The sequence below is a fragment of the Gopherus evgoodei genome, chromosome 10 (assembly GCF_007399415.2).
Source record: "Gopherus evgoodei ecotype Sinaloan lineage chromosome 10, rGopEvg1_v1.p, whole genome shotgun sequence".
NCBI lineage: Eukaryota > Metazoa > Chordata > Testudines > Testudinidae > Gopherus > Gopherus evgoodei.
Window position 1 is genome coordinate 70643871 of NC_044331.1, and position 24878 is coordinate 70668748.

General features: G+C 37.1%; 1 protein-coding gene across 3 annotated transcripts in view; it reads left to right on the forward strand.

The window, feature by feature from the left end:
- Positions 1-1587: 1587 nt before the first annotated feature.
- EIF2AK1 (eukaryotic translation initiation factor 2 alpha kinase 1) overlaps positions 1588-24878 on the forward strand; it is a 35256-nt gene continuing 11965 nt past the window's right edge. The window contains exons 1-11 of one of the 3 annotated variants that reach the window (XM_030577992.1): positions 1588-1780; positions 8557-8712; positions 12493-12626; positions 13054-13085; positions 13608-13707; positions 15078-15158; positions 15578-15677; positions 17344-17401; positions 18477-18849; positions 21499-21586; positions 23912-24018. In XM_030577992.1, coding sequence (XP_030433852.1) covers positions 1654-1780; positions 8557-8712; positions 12493-12626; positions 13054-13085; positions 13608-13707; positions 15078-15158; positions 15578-15677; positions 17344-17401; positions 18477-18849; positions 21499-21586; positions 23912-24018 — 1356 coding nt within the window. In that variant the 5' untranslated portion in view covers positions 1588-1653. Of the gene's footprint in view, positions 1781-8556; positions 8713-12492; positions 12627-13053; positions 13086-13607; positions 13708-15077; positions 15159-15577; positions 15678-17343; positions 17402-18476; positions 18850-21498; positions 21611-23911; positions 24019-24878 lie in introns of those variants that run through there. The other 2 variants (XM_030577990.1, XM_030577993.1) reach the window with 2 other exon arrangements.

Here is a 24878-nt window from a genome sequence, read left to right on the forward strand (position 1 = left end):
ATACAGTGTCTACACAGACACTACATTGTCCTAACTACATTGACGTAAGTGCTACACCTCTTGTGGAGGTGGAGTTATTAGGTTGGTGTAGTGGGGAACTTACATCGGCAGAGGCAATGCTGTAGTATAGACTTTTGCAGAGGTACGTCAATATAAGCTCCTTACATTGACCGAACTGTAGTGTAGACCGGGCCTGAGTAGGTTTGATTTATTATGGGCAGCAGAGAACAGTACTAACACAGAGAGAGACACATGAGCCAATACATTACCTATGCTTGTAATTTTTGCATATTTGAAAATTATCTGTACTTCATACTGTAACGCTGTTTACTTGAATGGCAATCTTGTTTAATCAGCACGTAAATCTAGGTTTTGTGTTTTCCTTTTAATATTTATTTTTTGTACAGATGTGGTAAATTCATTAGGAGCTATTGGCGCGCAGTACCTCTCATTAGTATCAGGCCATAATGTTTAATAATACCTTGACATATGTTAATATCGCTGTGGATGCTGAATTAAATTAATTGAAGCATGGTTTTGGATAATTGAGGAAACATTCACTCTAATTAATAGTTATTGGAAGCACTGACCCTTTTTTGGGATCAGAGGGAAATTTGTATAATTGAGACGATTATACTGCATTTGTTTACAATAGGATTATATATGATCATTTTGGTTAGAGTTTGTATGGGGATTAAGCTGTTAGTGATTTAAAATTATTGTATGCTCAAAACCGGGAAAAGTTTAGTTTGGGAACATGGTTCCACCTGACTCAGGACATCACCATGGTAAAAAAAGATTCAGTGCCACTTTTTGTGGCATGATAGGTGCTAATAATCATCACTTTTTTGATGCATTGAACTCTGAAAATATTATGCTTGTGTATTATTAATTTCTGCTACTGCCCATTATGTCTAGGTGCTTTCAAATAAAAAGGAACACTTCATGCACCAAAGATCTTACAATTTAAAAATTGACCTGTCAGTATCTATATTCTCAAGTGTGAGTGGGACTAGTCTGTAGCTCAGTACCCCAGATCCTATGAACGCAGTGTGCACTGGAATTATTCTGATGCCCAAGCCCCTTGAAGGACACAGTATGGGATGGGATACCCCAGCCCCTAGCATTACAGGATGTAGTATGGGGTGAGCATAATTTGCATCCCAAGGAGTGCAGTTGGGGAACGGGGAGTTTTAGCCAGCTCCCTGCCTTCCGGATGTGTAGGAAGCAAATTAGCGAGAGCCTCTATCCCTCAGAGGCCAGTAGGGACGACAAATTAGGGCCTTGGCCCCCAGGGATGTGTGCGTTGGGGGGGGGTGGCTGGAACAATTTGTATAGTGGGGGTGCTGAGCACTCCTAGTTCAAGCACCTATGGTGCGGGGGGGGGGGAATGGTCAGCCCCTTGGTGTGTGTGTGGGGGAATGGTCACCGCCTCAGCCCCCCTAGGGATGCGGGGAGCTCGGCCGGCCGGCAGCCCCATTCCGCACGAGGTCGACTGAGGAAGACTCCTGGCGCGCCACGGCGGGACCCTGTAGAGGGCGCAGCCGGGCGACACGGGCCTGGAAAGAGCTGGTACGTTCCACCCCCCTCGCCTCCGTTCGCCCTGCTAGGCCGCGGGAAGCGGCGGGTCGCTGAGTCCCAGAGGTCCTGGCCATGTGGAGAGGTGGCGGGGGCGCTGCGGGGCAACGGCGGCCCACGCTCTGGCCTAGAGCCACCGGGCCCAACCTGCCGCCGCCCGCTATCGAGTTTCCCGAGGAGGGGCCGGAGCCGCAGTACGACGGTGAGCGAGGGGAGCCTTCGTCCACGACTTCAGCGGGGCCCAGGGGGAAAAGGTGCCCCCAGCTGCCTAGGGGGAAGGGCACTGCAACTGCCTCCTCCCGCCCCTGAGGGATATTCGTTGCGGGGGCAGGGAACGGGGGCTTGAAGTCCCCCCCCCAAAGCTCCTGGGACACACTGGGAGAGCAGTGCAAATCCCCCCACACCCCGCAGAGTGGTGGGGCGACATTGCGCCCCTCCCCGGAGGAGAGTGAGGTATCCGCCCCCCGGCCCCACTGGGAGATGATACAAAAGCCTCCCCGTGGCCCCTGTCATTGTCTGGTGCGGCGTGGGTGGGGGGTGATGATGAAGGCGTCAGGTGCCTGGTGGTAGGGAGGGTGATGCAAGAGCAGCACAGCTGTCAGTCATTAATTCCTAATCCCCACTTTTACTAGCTGTCTGCCCGCTTTGTCCTGCTGAAGTATTTGTGAGGAATTCCTGGAGACTGTTTGCTACAGGGTTTCCGTGGCCCCACGCTGTGTCCTTCCTCTGAGTAGGGACGACTCAGGGAATCTGGAAGTTTGATGTAAACTTTTAATGTGGAAGATCATTATTTCTGATCCCTCTTAGGGTTATTTGGGTCTCTGGTTTTTCCTTCATTCTCCTTTACTTCCCACTCTTCTTTTGGCTTGTGTAAGATGCTGCTGTCATGTCTGCTTGTTTTTTGTTTGTTTGACTCTCCTGGGTAGTAGTTAAATCTTCAATTAAAATCATTATCCTGATCTTTTTGAAGGATAAGATTTCTGTGAATTCTACGGATCAGTGGAGACCATGTTACTGAGCTGCATGTGAATGTTTAATTTATTAATTAAGCAGACATTTTTTCTAGAAAACGGTATGGGGGATGGGGAAGCTTTGAAATATTTCTACATAAGAGTGGCCATACTGGGTCACACTAATGGTCCATCTAGATCTAGCCCAGTATAGTGTCTTCCAGCAGTGGCCAATGCCAGATACTTCTGAGGGAATGAACAGAACAGGGCAATTATCAAGTGATCCAGCCTCTGTTATCCAGTATGAGCCTTAGGGACACCCAGAGCATGGGGTTGCATTGCTGACCTGAGGTTAGTTAATAGCCATTGAGGAATCTATCCTCCATTAACTTATCTAATTCCTTTTTGGACCCAGTTATACTTTTGGCCCTCACAACAGCCCCTGGTAATGAATTCCACAGGTGACTGCATTCTGTGAAGAAGTATTTCCTTCTGTTTGTTTTAAACCTGATGCCTATTCATTTCATGGGGTGATGCCTGGCTTTTATATTATGTGAAGGAATAAATAACATTTCCGCATTCACTTTTGCCACACCGTTAATGATTTTACAGACCATTATCATATTCCCCACTTAGTTATCTCTTTTCCAAGATGAATAGTCCCAGTCTTTTAAATATCTTTTTATGTGGGAGCTCTTCTGTATCCCTAATCATGTTTGCTGCCCTTCTCTGTACTTTGTCCATTTCTGATACACTGCTACCTGGATATAACGCCACCTGATATAACACAAATTTGGATATAATATGGTAAAGCATTGCTCCGGGAGGGGCGGGGGGGGGGCGGCTGCGCACTCCAGTGTATCAAAGCAAGTTCAATATAGCACAATTTCACCTATAATGCGGTAAGATTTTTTGGCTCCCAAGGACACCGTTATATTGAGGTAGAGGTGTATATCTTTTTTAGATAGGGTGATCAGAACTATGTGCAGTATTCAAGATGTGTGCATACCATAGATTTATAGTGACATTATGATATTTACTGTCTTATTACCGTATATATCCTTTTCCTAATAGTTCCTAACAGGGTGGATTTGATTTAAATCATGATTTAAATCACTAGTCAGGAAGACTCCTTAATCATGGATTTCTACATAAATGTGCATTCTTGTTGATTATTATAATCTTAATACATATTCTTCACAACTCAGAAATAGCTATAAGTTTAATTTTTAGAAGATACACACTATACATTTTTTAAGAGATTTCTTTTGAAAACTTTTCAGATTAATTTTACAGCTATATCAGCAAATGAATGATTGTTTGGTTATTTAATTTACCAAAGGTAATTGAAGCAGATTTTTATGAAGTCACTGAGAGGTGAACTATCTCCAATTCAACAGATTAATCATTAATATTTGGAGGATTTTCTTGCCATGCTGTATTAGGAGGAGAACATCACCAGTCAGACATTTAAATTGTTTTATTTAACTGAAACAACAACGTTATGTATTCTCGATTTTTTTCTTCAACAGAAAACAATATTTTAACAAAAAAAGCATATGAATTTTTGAATTTAGTTAAACATTCAAGTTCTTTAAAATCAGGTTTGTTTTTATTAAAATTGTTTTTAACTAAAATAGTTACATTAAATATTTTAAAAAAACAAACCACAAACATTAAATGGGCCATGTCAGCCAGTTAAACATGAGAAACTTAAAATATTGGCTTCTGCAGCTAACTCATTCGTCTTCACCTTCATTTTCTTGTTTGTTCATAATCTGGAAAAGAAAAACAAGCTTTCCTGCTTTTTCAGGTCCCAAACAATTTCTTACTTTGGAATGAATTAGTCCAAAGGAAGAAAATGTTCTTTCTACACTGTCAGAAGAAACTACAGCTGTTAAAAGTGAGATTATCACTTCAACAGTCTCTGAATCCAAGTGCTTGAGTGACTTTCACTATTGTGACTTTCTTTAAAACATCAACATACATACATTTCTTGAATCGTTCACCCTTAGCTCTGAAGTTTATTATAGTTGACATTGTGGAGGGATGATTGCTGGATGTCCATATCATAGCCAACTCCTCTTCTTTAGCAGTTAAAGTTTGACCCTGGTACCGAGTATTGAGAATATTTGCAAGAAAATGAGCTGGAGATAATGCTTGTCCCATTCTTTTTTTTAATGCTTATAAGTTAACTCTGTCATTGCATATTTCTCTTTTTAAGATCTCACTCAGTTCCTTCCAGATTTCAACAGCATCACCAATAAAACAGCTATTTCCTTGCATTTTGTTCAGGCCTACAGAAATAGGCTTCAGGTTATTCAGCATGTGTTCAACATTTCTCTTAAGCCCAGTGTTGAGCACTTTGGCTGTGACAGTGCCATCTTTTTTTTCACAATTTTGTTCGCAAACTCATCAGATTAGGCCAGTTCTTGATATAGTGCTCAAAACAGTCCACTACTGAGGTCTATCACACATCTGGTGGGAGAGTTAGCTTGATTCCTCTCACTTTTTTCAGAGCAGCTGCTGCAAAGTGGTTGTTACGGAAGTATTTTGCAATTTGAACAACATTAGCCTTTATTTCTGAAACACTGAAGTCTTGGGCTAGGAGGTGCATCAAATGACCACTGCAACCATATGTTAGCTTGGGACTCTTTTCTAAATAATTTCTTCTCATCTTGGATACATTTGCTGCATTGTCTGCGACCAAGTTGCATACTATACATTTGAATTTTTTCCCCACAGTTTGTTACATCTTTTACTGTTACTTCTTGTAAATATTCTGCTACGTGTGCATTTCCTGATGTATCAATTGTTTCTGTAAGGAAGACATTCCTTTCTTCTGTTGTCACACAAGCACATACAACAGGATCATTATGGACATTGCTCCACCCATCAAGACTCAGGTTAACAATTTCACCCTCTAGATCTTTTGCACACTGCTCAATTTCTCTTCCATACACTTTATCCAGCAATTTGCCTGAGACATCTACTCTGTTGGGTGGACTATATCCTGGTCTTAATGACTGAATCATGTTAATGAAGTGTGGGTTCTCAATCATACAGAAAGGGAGTTTGTTGCATAAACAAACAGCAATTTTATAATCAATTACCTTTTTTTGTAATCTTCTGGTTCTTATCACAAATTTATCTATGGTTGTTTCTGGATGGTGGAGTTTTTTTTTCTTTTTGCTACAGGTGATATACTGTGGCTCTATGACATACATGATGTGACTGAAACACTATCATTGGCAGATAATTCTGATGGTGATCTTGAAGGTGGATAGTCTTCAGAATCCTGTATGTTGAGGATGGATTCTCCTAAACAAAATAAGTCAATGCAGTTATTTAATTATTATTACCATACTGCTCATTTGGTATTATTTTAAAAGTGTGATTCTAAAAGGAAGATCTGCCTATTTCAGCTCTTTATTTTTTATCACAACTGTATCTAAAATAATAACACCATAGATTAACAACTGTCTTTGTTGCTCAAACATGAGAATTCAAGAATAGTCCAGAAGGAAGACAGGCAGTCCCAAGAAAGAAGTATGAAATAAAAAAGCTTACCAACCTGAAGATCCTGCATGTTCAGACATGTTCCTTTCATCATCTTCAATGCAGCTTCCTCCTGAGAAGGAACACTTCTCATGATGTTGTTTCATTTGAGCAACCAGGCCTTGCATTTCTTTGTTGCAGTGTTTGCATTTTGTGTGCATGCCTGTCTTACCCACAGGTAGAGGAACTTCATTAAAATATTCCCACACCGGGTCTCTTTTTATGGCCCACTACCATTATAGGTTTTCCCTTCTAGTGAGAGAATGTTATGGTAGATCTCAAATCAATGAAAGCTACATCAGAAAGAGCTCAAGTCTTCTGGAATATGCTTCTCAAAACAGTTTCACTTTTCTTTCTCCTGCCTGTTCCTCCTTTCTCATATTTATCTCCAGACTTCTTCTCCTTGTCCATGTCTACTCCGCCCCCAGCAATCTTCTTTTCATTGAACTTTTTGAAACTTTGCATTTTTAGAGAGAGGTAAGGGATTGATTCTGTGTACACAAATTTGCAGAGGAACAATAGGGTTGAAGTCTGTTATTTCTCACCTCTATATATTATTTATTTATTTAAAAATATTTTTGCTGTTAACAAGCATAATATCTCTGGAGACACAAATCCACAGTTTGAGAACAGCAAAACTAAGCATCTCTGATAGTGCTCAGTGTAGAAGATACCGAGTCTCATTGGGTAGATTAACCTAAATAATCTATACAAAAGCCTTAGGACCCCATAAGATTGGGTTCTTAATCCATGAACTATTGGAACTCATTTACAAAACTTTTTTTAAACATAAATATATTGTCTCATACTATAGAATTAGTATTTCTAATCCCTATTCCATGATGAGATATCTTTGAGCTATAATGTATTTTAATTAAAACTATCTTTAGATAGGTTTTTTCCTCAAAAGCATTTTATCAAATCAATTTAAATAAAAATAGATTTTTTTAATTTATTTTTTTTTAAATCATTGATTTTTATCCACTCTGGTTCCTAACATTCTGCTAGTTTGTTTCTTTTTGACTGCTCCTCCTGCACATTGAGCAGATGTTTCCAGAGAACTGCCCACATGACTTCATGATCTCATTCTTGAGTGGTAACAGCTGATTTAAACCCCATCATTTTGTATGTAGAGTTGGAATGTTTTCCAATGTGCATTACTTTGCATTTATCAATATTGAGTTTCATCTGCCATTTTGTTGTCCAGTCACCCAGTTTAGTTCAGATCCCTTTTTAACTCTTTGCAGTCTGCTTTGGACCTAACTGTCTTGAGTAATTTTATATCATCTGCAAACTTAGCCACCCACTGCTTACTCCTTTTTCCAGATCATTTATTAATATGTTGAACAGCACTAGTCTCTGTACAGATCCCTAGGGGACACTGTAATTTACCTTTTTCCATTTCCAATGTAGTAAATTTTTATCTTAAGGAGGATTTTGTTTATGTTTGTAATGAAATTGTTACATCATGTCTCACTTGAAAACAAGGCTCTTGGTCAAAAAGGCTGTTCTTGAAAACTCAGTTTTATGGGGTATATTAAACAAATATTAGAAAAGGAAGCTTTGTAATTAAATTAGTATCTCCACTTAGATTAGGGAAGCCTTATGATGGTTATGTTGTCACATATGCTACAGTAAAGTAGTTATAATTTATATTTGTTTTAAAAATACATTTGTAACCATGGGGCAGACAACTCTGTATGTTTAGACTTGCAGTATGGGTGGGTCCTAAATAGACTTTACTGTGCTGTTATAAATTCCCTTTTAAAGGGACCGAGCGTTCCTGTTCATTTAAGAGTAATGAGTAATCTCTGAAGGTTTTTAAAAAGTAATTTTTTTCTCAGAGAAAATTGGTTTCCTAAATATTCTTTCTGTCTTTTAGTAACTGCCAGCAGTTCACAGAACTACTGCTCCAATGATAAGGGATGGTCTATGCCATGTTTTACAGACCCACTTTTTTTTTTTTAAACGTGTTTGTGTCTAAACCCACCATACTGTCTGAATTCACTTGTAGAGAGGCATCCATGTCTTAATGGGACAGAGTGGCAGAAGGCCATACACAGAGAGTGGCATCTGCACCGTGCACTCTGAGGCCTTGGCTATACTGGCGCTTTACAGCGCTGCAACTTTCTCGCTCAGGGGTGTGAAAAAAACACCCCCCCTGAGCGCTGCAAGATACAGCGCTGTAAAGCGCCAGTGTAAACAGTGCTGCAGCCAAGCTCCCAGTGCTGCAAGCTAATCCCCATGAGGAGATGGAGTACATGCAGCGCTTTGAAGTTTCGAGTGTAGCCAAACCCTGAGACATTGTCCTTTACAGAGAGCTGTAATGAAGAACTGGCCAAACTGGTTACACAGTTATAATTAGGGGTCCGTCTACACAACAAAAAAGTTTTCTGCTGGTAACCACTTTTTATAGTGTTTCACAAAGTCAATATATTATGACCCTTAAATTGTTCTGTTTTATTTTCAGAATCTGATGTACCAGAAGAACTTCGAGTTGTGAATGGTTCAGAAAAACGTTATTTCACTTCTACAATTGCAAACCAGCTACTGCTTGTTTCTCTGCTAGAACATCTTTGCCACTTGTATGCACAAAATCCTGTTCAATCAAGATGTTTGTTCCAAAGTTAGTGAGAATGTCTACAGTTTTGACTTTACCTTAAATTGATTTATTGTCATGTGTGTCTGAACATAAAATGCTACATTTGTTTTCTGAGTTATGAGATCCATTTGCCAGTTTACATTGGACTATTGGAAAATTATGGATCTGATACTGGATGTAGCTGAGTGCCACTTGGAAGGTTGGGAGCACCCTCAATTTGACTAGGAGTTGAGGGCATTTTCTACCTTCCAAAAATATGCAGGATCAAGTTGCAGAGAATTACTGCTCCTTTACTAACAAATTCTGTTTCACCAGCCTCTTAGGAAAGTACAGTGCAAGAGAGGTAACAGGTGATATCACTAAGATGACTCTAAACTCATTCCACAGGCTTTATTAAAATCTGGTATTTGAACTACAAAAACAGGGAAAACACAGTTATAGGAAAGGAATATAATGTAATAGCAATATTCATAAACATACACAAATAGTATAATTCTCAATACAAATTATGCATAAGCAACAAATGTACCTGTATTATGCTAATCAAAACAGGATTCAAATCAAAGGAATCTTAAAAAAAAAAAAAAGGCAGTAAGAAAATACCCGTAGTTTCTATTCTACAATTTCTATCAGCTAGTTTTAGTTAACACTACTCCAAGGTGACTATTCAGATAACTTTTCTACTTTACCAGCTCTACTTATTGTTGGAATGTGCTGAACTGAAAAAAATGAATTAGATTTCCCATGAACGGTGTTTTTGTTTGTGTCTATATGTACCCCCCCCATATGTGATGGTGATTAAATTGTACAGCCACGTGATGCACATGGTGGATCCATGTGGCATGTACTCATGAACCTTTTACCATCTCACCTGCCCTCTTCCAAATAATCCATTTCATTTGGGACTACTTCTAATATTCCATATCTTCGAGCAGCTTTCAAACAACTGTCATTTACAAACAAAAACAACTGACAAAGTAGTATTTCTCCTTCCTCTCCAATGTTGAAATTTCCAAGCAAAATGTTATGTACCTCAATCCCAGGATGACCAATATTCAGACCTGCACTAGTGCCAGATTTAAAGTTTGATATCAGATGACCCAACATGGCTTGAAGTGCCATTGGAAAAGTGGGGTCTCAGCATTTGCTCCTACTCCAGGATCCAAAATATCAGACCTAAAACTAATGACATTTTTATAGTTATAGGAAAACAATTTTAGGCCAACTGTAAAACTTTTTAATAGTTCACTGTAGAATTGACTTGATAATTAAGATGCCTGGCTTTACAAGGGGAGTGATACAAAAATATTCCTGATTAAAAAGTGTGAAAACTCTATCCCCAGACAAAACCTTAGTTTTGAGAATACATTACAGTAACCTAAGCATAAAAAAGCTTTTCAATAACATTTATTTATTTAACTACAAACAACACACTCAGCATTAGAAACATAGGAAACAGGTTATCATTAAACTCAAATTTGGAGCTGAAATTCCATTTCTTTTGGGGTGTTCCTATTGGAATTCCCATGGTAGTAAAGGTAAGCACATACATAAATGTTTTCAAGATTATAGCACTAGTAAGTAGCAATTTAAGTGTTTTATTACTTGAGATGGCTTGATGGATTATTGATATTTTTGGTATAGAATTTTATGTTTCTATGCATTTCCTAAGCATATTCTTAAAATAGTAAGAAAATAACAAAAAGATGAATATTTTCCTTTTTTACATTTCTGACTACATTTAATTATACCCTTCTAATCTTTGCGTTTTAGCTCTATAAAAGTGCATCCCATATTTTGGTGCAAGACATTTTGATTAAAATCTTCCTTTTTTTGTGCATGAATATTTTCTTTGACTAAGCACATGACTAGCACAATTAAGAAATGTCATTTTTTAAAATGTTTTTCATATACAAAACTATAGAAATAAATTGTTGAAATAAGATTATATATATATATATTTGTACTTTATATGTGTGTGTTTGGACAAAGCAGTACACTGTGATAGTCTACAAATGATCAACTATCGTTTTTTCCCCTCTTAGATTAAAATTTACACAAGTATTCTGTCACTTCCTCTACTATCTATTTCAAGACTAATGTACCTAAACCTACACCACTATCTTTACTCTCTATGTCAAGACAAATAAAAACAAATATTCTACCACTACTTCTAGTATCTATTTCAAGATCTGTTTATCAGTACTATACCAATGTCTCTACTGTCTATCCCAAGGTAAATAACCACAAGTTCTCTACCTCTCCTTCTCTTTGTCAAGACAAATATACACAACCAGCACTCTGTCACTATGTCTATTATGACCCAATCAAGTGTTCTTTGTGTATTGATAATTCAGCACTTGACTCCTGAAAACTCTTGAGAGGTGGAAAGTTTCCATTAACTAATTTCAGCCAATAGAGGTGAAGTTTTACAAATGAACTGGAGAGGAAGGACAATGATTGGTTGTTACCTTATTAGAGTGCACCATTTAGTGACCCAGAGTCATGCCTATAACTATAATAAATGCAACAATTGTTAAACAACTTCCATTAATTACAGTGTAATTTCTGTAAATATAGCTTATGTACATATTTTCAAAGAAATGTATCTATGTGGATAGTTTGCTGGGTTTAATAACAGGCTGTTTTTGAGCTACAATGATCCAAAGAAAGAGACTCAAGATATTTCCAAAAAAAATCCCTTTTTTCTCATTAGGACTCCTAAACAGTTATAACTCCTTGGAACTTCCTAAAGAGTCCTACGTATTTTTTTTTTTTTTGTAACTGTCACCAAAATTCCATCTCTACTCTTCCAGTGTGTAGTAATTTTATCAGGCCCAGTTTTTTATTCCCCATAATGGACTGCATAATAAACAATTTTGAAAGAGAAATTGGTCCTAACTTAATTGTGGAGCTATGACCAATGTATTCTTTGTGTATTTACATATACGTGCATATACATGTGCATACACACTAGAGGAATTAGCAAAAACATTGATACTGTCATTCTTCACTAATAGCATAGCGCTGATAGCCCATGGTAATACGAGTCCTTATAATTGTGAACAGACTGGAATGCTGTTAGCACTGAACTCTGAAAATACAACAAAGGTGCTTTATTTGTGGTAGCCAAATGGGTAGGGTGGTGGTCAGATAATTTATTCAGCTAGGAGAGGAAGGAGATGGGCACAATAGACTTTCACCCTGAAGATAGGAGGTGAAGGAATGTGGATTAGTTTGGTGGGTAGGAGGGGATTTCTACAGGGTAGCTGTAGTTGGGGTGTAATTAGTTTTTAGTTTGGTTCCTTACCAGGAGTGAGGAAAAAGGTGTTAGGGTACATGTAATGGAATGCATTTGTTTTTCAGATTCAGAATCTCTTTCAGTTACTGTTTTAAAAAGAATTCCTTATGTGACTGTTCATGCACTATTACCACGTGCACTCCAAGCTCCATGTTGACTGAATTATAAATTATCTTCAGTTTAAATAATAAAGCAGTTACTTCTGAATAAAAAGTACGGGTCAGGATGGTTATAAAAATACCCACATGTGGTGTTAGTGTTGGCATTTGTTCCCTCCCCTGTGCTAAAATACAAGTAATTGTTGCTCAGAACTTTTCTCATATTTATTTATATTGGGTGGGAAAGAGACTTAAAATGCAGTTGGGTACCTAGCTCCTGTTCATGTTCATTGATTCAGTTGATCACTATAAATTGTGACCTGGCTAAGAAATAATAAGAATTAAAGTTGCAATTGTTTAGTTAGGTTTCCTGTTAAATAACCTGTATCCTGTTTCTTTTTATAGTAATCTGTCGAACATTTACTAGAATGGGCTTGCTCTCCTCTTTTGCCTTCTGTGATGAATTTAGTACTTTAAGATTGCAACATAATAGAGCCATTACTCAGTTAATGAAAGCAGCTAATCAACAAATACTTGAGGTAAACTTTAAGTTTCTTTAATAACCTTTACATTACTGAACCTACATGTTAGGATTTCTGAAGCAACTTTCTTTATGGAACTGTTTTTATATTTGGATTGTGTATTTTCAAAAGTCATACAAAATGGTGCTTTGCTTACATTTTGGTAGTTTGGGTGGGTGTATTTGTATACGTGCAAATAATAACTTAAAGTCTACAGTATTCTTGCTTTATCAGGTCAAAGCTTTATTTTTGTTCAGATCGAAATTTAGGTTTATTGATTCAAATCTGTTATTTTTTCTTATTTACAGCATTTAGGAGAATAATTGGAATTGCTGTCCTGCTAATTTACCTTCTCATAGTGAAGTTCATACTTAACCATTAAGTGCTCATCAGTTTTCTCACTGTTTATAGCTTCTTTTAAAAGTTGTATTTTGTTGTTTTATAGGAGCTTGACAATGGAGATTCTCACATAGTCAGGTATGTGTCCAAAGTGCTGTGCCAAGTATTAAGATTAACTTTCTGTCTGAAGTTTTGCACTATAAAAATAATAGAATTCAGCTTAGCATGAAAATATTGCATTTGAGGTCTTGGGTGTCAGAAATTTGATAAAGTGTAAAACACCTGTGTATTCAAAAACATAAGCTTACTCTTTAAAAGGGTAAAGATGGAGAGAGATTTCATATTGCATTTTCTTCATGTAGGACATTGGCTTTTACTTGATGGGCTGCTGTATTAAAGTTAATTTTTTTTTTAAGTAGCTGTGACATGATAGCTAATTACCAGGAGCAAAAGCGCCCCCTTAGTGTTTGGCCTTTGATGATGCTTGGTTCTCCATATGGGATTCATAGGTAAATTTTTGGGTAGTGTCATAGTACTTAGCTATTTTTCACAATGTAAATGAAGTTTCTGTGTCATCTCTATCTGTGGCTTACATAGTACCTTAATTTTAGCTTGTGATTTAGTTTAACCAGTCATAAAATATACTTTTTTTTTAATTAGTGAAAAAGAAGTTCTCTTTGAAGCACAAACTTCACGCTACTTAAATGAATTTGATGAGATTGCAAGACTAGGAAAAGGGGGATATGGTACAGTATACAAGGTATTTTTATCCTCTATTTTAGCAGCTTTGTTAATAACTGTTAGATGGAAAATAGTTCACCTGATTGTTTGTTTTTGTTCTTGGAAATATGCAATAAAACAAATACAAACCAAACCTGTGTAAGAGGTTTTAGTTCGTCCTTTCAGAAGGGTGCTTTCTGCAGATTCCAGTGCATTTTTGTCTAAAACAGAATATATTGTATATTTCACTTTTGTGTATAGTCTTATTCTTATATCCTGAATATGAGAGAACCCTTACTTCTCATATGAAGTACTTGGATTTATCTATATAAAATAAGCAGGGAAACTTATCTTAACTGTGGTTGATTAAAAAAGAAAATTATTTTAATTTTGAATGTGGGTTGTATGAACCACTGGTGAATAGTAACTATTATTTTTACTAACTATTTGTATTGTAGTAGCACCCAGAGGTAGCATTGTAGTGAGTGTTATATAAATGCCTAGAAAGACAGTCCGTTCCCCTCCACACACACACACCCCCGAGCTTACAGTCTTAGGGCTTGATTTTCAGCACCGCTGAGCACCCACTGTTGATAATGGCTTCTCTTCTCAGCCGATGCTGAGTTCTTCTGAAAATTAGGTGCCAAGTAACTAGCCTCGTTTCCTCTGTCAACCATATTATTATGTTGGGTGGATATTTTATAAATCTAAAATAAAATATATTTTAGAAAATGAAGGTATTTAGTTTCAGACTCAAGTCATGTAACTGTCTAAACTATCTGTTTGACTTGGTATTTAGCTGTGACACTCTGACTGCCTTTCCCAGACTTGAGGATTAGCTCTTTGTAGCTCTAAATCTTGTCTCTCTCACCAACAGAAATTGATCCAATAAATGATATAACCTCATTCACCTTGTTTTTCTGAGTCATGTGCTACTTGCCAAAGTTGTTTTAAAAATATTTAGTTGCATTGTAATAATAAGCAAAGAACTCATTTCCTATCTAATGTTACCTCTCTAATGTTACAACCAAAAGACAGTAGTTAAAAATACAAATCATTTGTCAATATATCATTGGCGAGGCTATTCAGATCAAGAAGGAACTTTTTGGGCTTGGATCTGTAGTCTCGTTGAGCAGCACTCCATATTAAAGGGAAGGATGGCTGCAGTGGTGTCCATTTCATTTTATGTTGGTTTTGACCCTTGTGCAAAACTTGGGCACCTCTTCATTAGACATTTAGGGCCAAATCTAGAAGACCTCCTCTAATGTCATTGAGAGGTTATCTGAATAAAGAGTGTAAGATTTTGACTCTTAGGAAACAAACTTGTTGTTCAAATGAGTTTTTGACACACTGATCTAAATTTGTGAAATTTGCTTTTTCTAACGTTTCCCTTTTTAAAATTCTTTTCAGGTCAGAAACAAATTAGATGGACAGCTCTATGCAATTAAAAAAAATCTTATTAAGAAAGCAACCAAAAGAGATTGCATGAAGGTATGAATTTATTTTTCCATGTTCAGATTCTCTGTTTAACTCTGTGCTTACTGTAAGTGGTTCCTAATATAATTAGCAGTGGCATTAATGTTGGTTATGGCAAAGTAGTAAGTAGGCATATCTCCTATTTTATAAATTGTGTATCTCATCATATGTTTTTAAACAGGAAGAATGTTTTATAATATTTTAGTGTATGTTTATTTAGCCTCAATCTGAGTCTAATATAAAACATTAGTCTGCAAGATCTGAATTATATTATCCTTAATGCTGCAAAATAATAATCTGTCCTCAAATTCTTAAATTCCAGTAAGAGGTAAAATAACTATATCTAGAATCCTTTGATTTTTTTCCCCTTTGGGTTCATCTTACAGTCAAATTAAAGGATGATTATAAAGTTGCTTTTTGGTCTTTTTTTTCAGGTATTGCGAGAAGTTAAAGTATTGGCTGGCCTGCAACATCCTAATATTGTAGGCTATCACACTGCTTGGATAGAACATGTTCAACAAGCATATCCAAAAGGGGAGTATTATTTGTTACCATTGTAACTTCATACTTCCCATAAGCATGTCTGTTCTATTAATTTACGGAACACTCAACTCTCAGAATTGATGAAGGAACCAGAGATTTTTCCAAAGATTTTTTCTAAGAAGCATAACAATGGCTATCAAGTGCCCTTACCTGTTGCATTGTCCTGATCAAGAGATTATTGGGGGTAATAATGGTTAATTTAGAAATGCAGGATATCTAAATCTAGTTATTAAAATATTTGAGTAGGATTTTGGACGCTGCATAGGGTCCAGTTGAATCCAGTTTAAAAATAAAAAAAATAAAAAATCAGGCAAGGCATAGCAGTGTGGCTAGGTGTAGAAGGGACTCTGAGGGAAGGACCCACTTGAGACCTTTGGAGGAAAAGCACTGTGTATTAAGGAGGTTGAGAGAGAAGTTCATTTGCTAATAGATTTTGAAATCACAGATCTGTGGTGGTGTCTGGAGATCCCTTTCCAACTTTCCCTTCTGCCTAACTGCTCCAGAAAACTTTAGAAAAATTGATTCAGTCCAGAAATAGTTTAATGGCAAAATGTAAACTGCCTCTTACTTTGTTTTTCATATTAGGGTTTTTAAAATATTTGGTGAGGTAAATTGGGGTTTCTCTGTAGCTTCTGAGCTTTCTGTTGGCAGAATCTGATTTTGAGACATCAACTTCTGTCAGTGACAGGGAGGCACTGTTTCTCTCTTTTTTTCCCCCACTTCTTCTGTACTATGCATCTCCTCTTATTTTCCTTTTTCTTCAGTTTTCCCTGCCTTCTCACCACATTACTTGTAGAATGCCCACATCATAGCCTCACAATCCTCTCATTATTCTTGCTGATCCTGTTTCCGTGGCATAGTAGCACTCCTGTTTGTGTGTGTTACAAACATGGAGGGAAGAATGCCAGTAGGAAAGAATGATCAGGAAGATGGTGCCACAGGCATGCACACAGGCAACTTACTCATTGAGATGGAAAATACCACTTGTTATTTCTATTTAAAATACTTGTGAGATGCACCTTACAACAGTGATGTGGACCATATCAGTATCTAGATTGATTAATAAATTATATGGTCTCCATAGCTTAGAAAATAAATGTCCCACATTTGTCTCAGAAACCTCTATGTATGATAAGCCACTGAGTTACTGTTTTTCATAAATATGGTGTTTTAGTAAAGTTACTTCCAAAATATGAGTTGCATCTAAAATAAAGGGTTAGCTGGTGTACAAATTTCATTTGCTTCCCTTCTCTTTCACTAATTAAAAAAAACCTATTTCAGTGTTAGCTGACATACTAATAATGCTTTCCTAAATATGAAAACTAAATTAACATATAAAAGAGAACCCAATACATCCCTTACAGTGAGAGTTTCTTTTCCCTATAACACTTGGTTTTTCTTATTTAAAAAAAAGAGAAGTTTAAAATATTGCACTTGTGAGGGCTGTTGGTTGGTTGAATGAGAAATACCCTATATCACTATGTTTCCAGGGGTAAAAATATAATGAGGATGAATGAGGTTATATATAGGTAAAACCCCTGCCCTTCGTTGTAAGTTTTACTAGTTTAATCATTAACTATAGCTGTAATGTTAATATGCAATGAAATGTGTGCTTGTCTCGTTTTGTAAAATGTGACTTTTTCTGTTCATCTAATAGATAAGACAGTCCTGAAGTTGCAGTCACTCAAAAAGTCTTCTGACCAAGAGAGTGGCAAGTAAGTATTGCAGTGTTAAATGATAATATTAATCTGGGTTTAACGTAGGGTCTTTCTCCATGTAACATTAAATGTTGTAGAGTTAAACTTATATTACAGCAATATGACTTCCTTGTATCAAGTAGTGAACTATTAGGCATAAGTTATTCTCGTATTTGTTCCCCCTTTCATCAGATGTCTGAGGCCACGTCCAGACTAGGAATTAAAATCGATTTTAGATACGCAACTTCAGCTACGAGAATAACGTAGCTGAAGTCGAATTTCTAAAATCGAGGTACTCACCAGTCTGGACGGGGCTCCATCGATGTCCGCGGCTCTCCGTGTCGATTCCGGAACTCCGTTCGGATTGATGGAGTTCCGGAATCGATGTAAGCGCGCTCGGGGATCGATACACCGCGTCCAGACTAGACGCGATATATCGATCCCCGAGCAATCGATTTTAACCCGCCGATGCCGCGGGTTAGTCTGGACGAGGGCTGAGGGTGAGAAAATTTGTCTAACATTCCTCCACCTTGGGAGTTAATAGGGTCTATCACAATAGTATCTAACATTATTATTAGACATACAGACTTCACAAATTGTGTACTATTCACCAACAAGATTCAGTTCAGATTTAGCATCGTTAGGGAGGTAGAGGGTTTCTGTTCAAGAGAAAAATGTGAGGATTTGCCATCTCAAAGATGAGAGGGTGGGAAGGGGGGAAATGTAATAGCAACACTTACCAGCTGGAAGGGATATAGATGCAAATGATCACATGGGGCTGTAACTGCTTGTCTCTGCCAAACTGAAAAGGTCAACTATCAGAAATAAACACTCGGAAGAGCCCTTTAAAGGGTGACCCTACAATGGCAATTGAGCAGTTGTAAGGTTTCTGTAGGGAAGGGGCAGAACTCCTGCTTCTAAGGGTAAAACAAATATTAGATATTATCCCAGTTTTCCCAGGGTTTGAAATAGCCATATCTCTTTTTATAACATTTCCAGAATAAAAGCTGAAATGCAATTCTGACGTCCGCCTCTTGTTGTGTTTAGTAGATAACATACAAACTGTATATACTTATTGATTTCTTCTTTTCAGAGACCAGAGTCATATTCAAAATATGGAAAGCAGCAGTTCCATTATCTTTGCTGACCTTACCTCAGAAGAAATTAAATCCTTTGGATATACCTTTCTTGAGAACCAAGATAATAAATCAGTGCAGCATATGGATATAACAAAAGATTTTACCAGTGGAGATGGTGAAGAAAGAATAAAAATGAATAAATGTGAACCACTCACTGAGTCACAAGAAAGTTGCATAAATAATACTGCCAATGGACCAGTTTATTTAAAAAATCGTCTATCACATGGACTTCATTCTAATATGAATAAAGATAGTATCATTTCAAGTGATTCTTGCACTGAAGACGAATGCTCCGAGAAACATATGTCTGTGCACAGGCAGTGTGAGGTAAATAAACCCCTCTTTAAATACAGTTAACTGATGTCTGATGTAACGATATGTGCAGAGTAGTCTTAAATAAGTGTGCCCATGAATTATAACAGTGAATTCTATAATAGTATGACTGGGATTGGAGCCAAAGTCTAGTAATTTTATCTCAATTGTTTTTTTGAGTGGATAACATAATTACAGGGATGTTCACCACAAGAGTTGCCAAAATTTAGCATTAAAGAAAAGTCTATAGTATTTGTAGCTTTGGCTCTCTTCAGTTAAAATTATACATATGATTTTAAAAATCAGAAATGCTATCCTTGCAAAAAACAAAACAGAAAACCCCAAAAACCCAAATACGCCAAAAAACCACCAGCATTCTGCCCTAGTGACCAATCCAAACACTGCTGACAAATGCACCTAAATGTGGAGTGTGTGCAAGTTTTCAGTTTTAAGGCAATGTCATTTATGGAGAAGAAGAGAGAAGCAGAAGCAAGTGGAAGTGGGAACCACTTGGTGAAGTGTAAATACTGAGGAGAAAGAGATAACTGAGCATCTGGGGTGGGGGTGGAGCTGCGTAGCCATGTCAGGAAGGTCTCAAGACCATGCTGCTGTCAGAGTTCCCACATAATGAAATTTTTTTGGCATGGGAGGGTTGCTTCCAAAGATCTGCAGCTTCTATGGAAGTGTCCTCTGGAGTTTCTGAAGGGAGATGCAAGGAAAGAGAACATATGGGGCAGTGCTTGTGGGAGTGTGTCAGAATTTACTAGCTAGTGGTGATAGGCTGGGTCAGCAGCTAAGAGTTCTAGGAGAGAGGGTGTTACATGTGTAGAAATTAACTGGTTAGGATTTAGTGGGGCTGGGTTTTGATTGTGCTGCAAATGGTGAAAAGGGAGTATAAAAAGGGGAATTGAGTGAGAGGGAAAGGAGAGATCAGGGCTTGTTAATGGGAAGTAATCTTCAGGGGACAGGAAGCATAGAAAGTAAGAGTTGGGTGAGGCATGACACTGATATGTATTAAATGACTTAATTAAAGGTGCTGGGAGGTACATGAGTGAAATTTTGACTTTTAGGAAGTGAGGTGGAGAGGAGAGAGTAGGAAGTTGAAGAGAAGGAATCCGACATGGGCTGTGTTTTTTGGAGGATTATCAGGGAAGCAGTTGCAGGACAGGAAGCAGAGGTTTTACATACGTAAAAGAAACCAGATAGAAGATACTGTATTAACACATTAATTGTATATTTAATATTCATACTTCTGAGGACTTAGCATGTGTGCAGTTGTACAAAATGTAGCTCTTTTTTGTTCCACCCTTCAAAAGTGCACATAGGCTTTCCAAGCAGATCCAGCTAGATGAACACATGCCATGCGGGCTGCAAGTGAATCCATGAGCACCAGGAAATATAAATTCTATCCCCACTTTCTTAACAAAATAAAATAAATAAATAAAAAGTTGTGAAAGTAGAGAGAATATTTGAAAGTAGATTTCTGTTTTGAGTTTCCAAAGTGGTGTTAATAAGAAAACTTAATTTAAAAAAAAATAAAATGCTATTTAAAGCTGATCATTTTACCTTTAAATCAGAGATATGTCTTGTTTCTCAAAATATCTGTTATGTAAGTTTTAAAGATTTTTGCTGCAGGCATCTAATTATCAAATGAACCAACAGACTTTGAGAAACTGAGTATGTAATTACATACTCAATGTGCTAATAAATAATACAAGCTCTTCCCCTCTTTCTGCTCCTATTGAAATCATTGGCAGAGCCCCCGTTGAGTTCAGTGGTGCAGGATCAAACTGCTAAAAGACAGAGAAACTATGTAATAATATGTTACAACACCTGTATGGAACCAACTACAGTGTCTTGCCTTATCAGTTGGGGTATGGACTGCAGCTCGGTAGCTATCAAATTTGACATAATATCTTAAAGGGACATTGTTGGGCAGTTGAGGTCCAATTTTAGGGTTTTCCTGTGGGGATATGAAATTGATAAATATGATCCTAAATTGAAAATAGCATTTCATCTCAACAGTGATTGCACCCAGCCACTGCAGGGTTGTATTAGTGCATCATCATCAGAAAATGAAACTGACTATAAGGGAAAAAATAAATTGACTAGTCCTGTCTGAATGGATTTTGCTCTAGAAGCAGTGAGATCCAGTGTTTTTTTGATTCTGGTATTATTTTTATCAAAACAAGTATATTTTTCAATATTGATATTCTTGTAAATTATTTTCCTTGATTGGAATGCTTCCCTACAAAACCCATCTGAAAAAAGAAAAACAACCACCACTAAAATCTTTCCATAGACATACTCAGATACTCCTTGATATCTTAAGAACATAGGTCATGTTGTTGTGTTAGCTTTTTTATTATTTTATCATCATCATTCTGGGACCAACATGGCTAGAACTACATTGCATACAGCTTTTATGCTTTTTAAACAATTATTGCTTAGTAACATTTGAGGAATAAGGAAAGCAAAATAATTGTACATTCTCTTCTCTCACCTAAAAACACAATAAATTTAATACTTCTGTATCTGCCATCCACTCTGTACTCAATCTTAGTTTAAAACTGCAGATCATTTGTCTTGAAACAAAATAAGCTTGTATAAGTGATCATCCCTTATATTACAGTGAAAAAATATGTACCAATATTTTCCTGTTAGATGGAGTATTGTCTGATGCTTCATATACAGATGCAACTGTGTGAAATCTCCTTGTGGGACTGGATTGTTGACAGAAACAAAAGATGTGGTGAGCGAACAGAGGAATCTTCCAGTAAGATTTATACTGTTTGTTTTTTAAATATAAATACAGGGCAAAAAACAAATATATTTTGATTTTCTATTTGGAAGTCAATGTGTTTGATTGTATACTTTATTGACAGCAGTTAAAAACACGGACCTTGGTTATTAGGCCCTTTCCCCTTTTCATTCAATCAGAATAACAGTAATGTAGTAAAATGTGTGTAGTCTATACAGATGAGGTGTTTGTAGAAGAGACTTAAAGTTCACCCAAAAGTGATGGGTGAAAAACTATGCATGAGAAGTAGGACTGATGTGGAGAAGTAGAGCTGCTGTTGAGAAGGCTTGTCCCTTTTCAATGAGCAGTTTAGATTATGTATATTTTGTTCCTTTTCCAGAACAATTTCAGTTGATCAGAATGAGCTATGTTCCAAAAGCAAGTGTAATAATTCCTAATTGTGGTTGCTTGGTCTATTAAACATTAGTTTTCAATGACAAGGAGATAGCTTTATAGTTGATTCATTTTCTCTAATGCACTATGTTACAACGCAATTGAAAGCTTTAAAATTTATTCTTGGAGAAACAAAAAACATCCTACAGCATTATTTTGATTGACCATAGTGGATTTAACATCTGGTCCCTATTGGAGCAGTTCTTAGATGGTGATGTCAGCAGGCTTCATTAACTGTTGATATCTAGAGGGACAGGTCTTTTAAGGGCAGAGCTTTAAAGATATGCTCTGCCCCTTTCATAGTTAGTGTGAAAAGAAATCTGCTTAACACAGACTGTTTCTAGAGAGCTATAAGTCTTGAAATGAAAAAATGTGGCTTTAATTTGATGACTTCTCACATCACTTTTGAGATCCGTTTTTTTGTTACGTTCTTTGCATGGAGTGAGATTTCCTAGCTGCTTGGTTTTTATTTGTTTCCCCTTCCCTCCCTCCTTTTCCTACCTACAACTAGTCTTTTTGGTCTCTTAAAGTAAGCAAGATTGGGCCTGGTTGAGAATTGGATAGAAGAACTCCAGTATAATTTGTTCTTTCTTTGAAAAAAACATTGACAAAGACTCACACAAGAGGATGTTAGTGAAACCAAGCAGCTATGGGGTGAAAGGCAAACTACTACCATTGATTAGAAACTAAGAAACAAAATAGTAATAAATGATCAGTTTTGAGTGTAGCAAAAGGTTAACATTGATGAGCCTCAGGGTTCTGTACTAGGAGCAGTGTTTAATATATTTATAATCTGGAAAAAGAGTAGAACGAAATGAGGTGGCAAAATTTGTAGATGACTGTTTAAGTTAGTCAAGGCTAAAGAAATCTGAAGACCTAAAAATGATAGATGAATAGGCAGTGTGATCATAGATGGGTTAGGCTCTATAAAGAATAGAGTATAAAATAATACAGAAAATGTGCCATTATACTAAATTGGCATGCCCTTACCTGGAATACTGTGTTCAATTCTGGTCACTTGATCTCAGAGATATAGCAGAAATAAAAAGGGCTCGGTGAAGGACAGTGAAAATGATTAAAGGCACAGAAAGACTTCTGAATGAGGAGTGACTGAAAAGACAGATTATGTAGTTCAGAGATGAGACAAGTACGAAGGAACATGATAGAGGAATAAAGAATGATGAATGGTATAAAGATGTCAGCCATTTTCAGCACCATCTTGTTGGAGCAGAGATCAATAAGACAGGCACATCAGTGTTGAGAATTTCAAAGTAGTGAAAGGGATTTAGCCATATCTTCTCCATGAATAATAGCGGATGTGAGGTTAAATCTCTTGCATTACTTTGAAACTCTCAACCCATGATTCTAGGAGAGAGAGTAACCTCTTACCTGGAAGTTTTTCACTTTTATTCTTTCATATAACATTTTTGGATCCTCTTTAGGAACCAGAGGACCAGGAACTTCTGTGATTTTTAACTCCACAGGACATTTCAATCAAATTGAAAAGCAACAAATTTAACACCAATAAAAGTAAATCCTTTTTTTTACATAAGACATAACTTGTGGCAACAGTTTTCATAAGCTAATTATCATTGATGCTTAGTAAGATTCAGAAGTGAATTAGACATATGTATAATGAGCACATTTACAATTAGATTAGAGCAAAAGAATATAAACTCTTTCTTTACAGCTCATACACCAACCACTATCTTAAAGAAGAAATTTTCTATTTACACCATGGGAAATCACTTTTAACCTATGCTAATTTTATTTAGACTGTCTTCATGTTTGCAGATAAACTGACGTGCCATTTTAACATAGATTTACAAAACATAGTTTTAGTAAAATCAGCTGAAATAATTAAAAAATTTAAATTGTTTTAAGGTCCTTATCACCTTGTGGATGTCAGCTGGACATCAAAAATTTTTCAAGAGTTACTGGAAGGAGTATACTATATCCACAGCAAGGGAGTCGTACATCGAGACATTAAAGTAAGTTGAAAAATCATTAGAGGATGCAGTGTGGCCTAGTGGATAGAGCACTGGACTTGTATTCAAAAGACCTGGGTTCTGCTATCAGCTTTGCCACTAGCATGTTGGGTGACCTTGGGAAAGTTGTTTCATCTCTCTGTGCCTCAGTTTTCCCATCTGTAAAATTGGATAATGATTCTGACTTCCTTTGAAAAGTGCTTTGAGATCTACTGATAAAAAATGCCTTATAGGAACTAGGTATTACTAGTAAAGATAGGAAAGACCATTTGTGTGATGGAGTTGCTGATAGTGGCTCCATAGCTAAGGCTGAGCTCAGTTTTGCACTTAAAGATTCAATCACTTAATGTATGAAGAATATACTGCACCTTCCGCAAAATTACAGCATTTCATGACAGAATGAATTTGCTGAAAATTTACAAGTAAACTTATTAATTAATTTGAGTTAAAATTAATTAAAATAGATTCCTTTAAGAAATTTAGCACTGTTTGTCAGACTGTTATATGTCCCAAATGATCTCAGGTTAGGCATTTTCTATCTATAAGGCTATGTTTTAGTCATGGGTATTTTTTAGTAAAAATCATGGACGAGTCACGGGCAGTAAACAAACATTCACGGCCTGTGACCTGTCCATGACTTGTACTATATATCCCTGACTAAATCTTGGGTGTGGGGAGGAAGGGGGTTTGGCGAGGCTGGCAGACTCCCTAACTGTTTCTGTGCCTCCCTGGAAGCAGCAACATCCCCCTCCCTTGGCTCCTAGGCAGAGGTGCAGCCAGGCAACTCTGTGCGCTGCCTCTGCCCCCAGTGCCAGCTCTGCAGCTCCCATTGGCAGGGAACTGTGGCCAGTGGGACCTGCGTG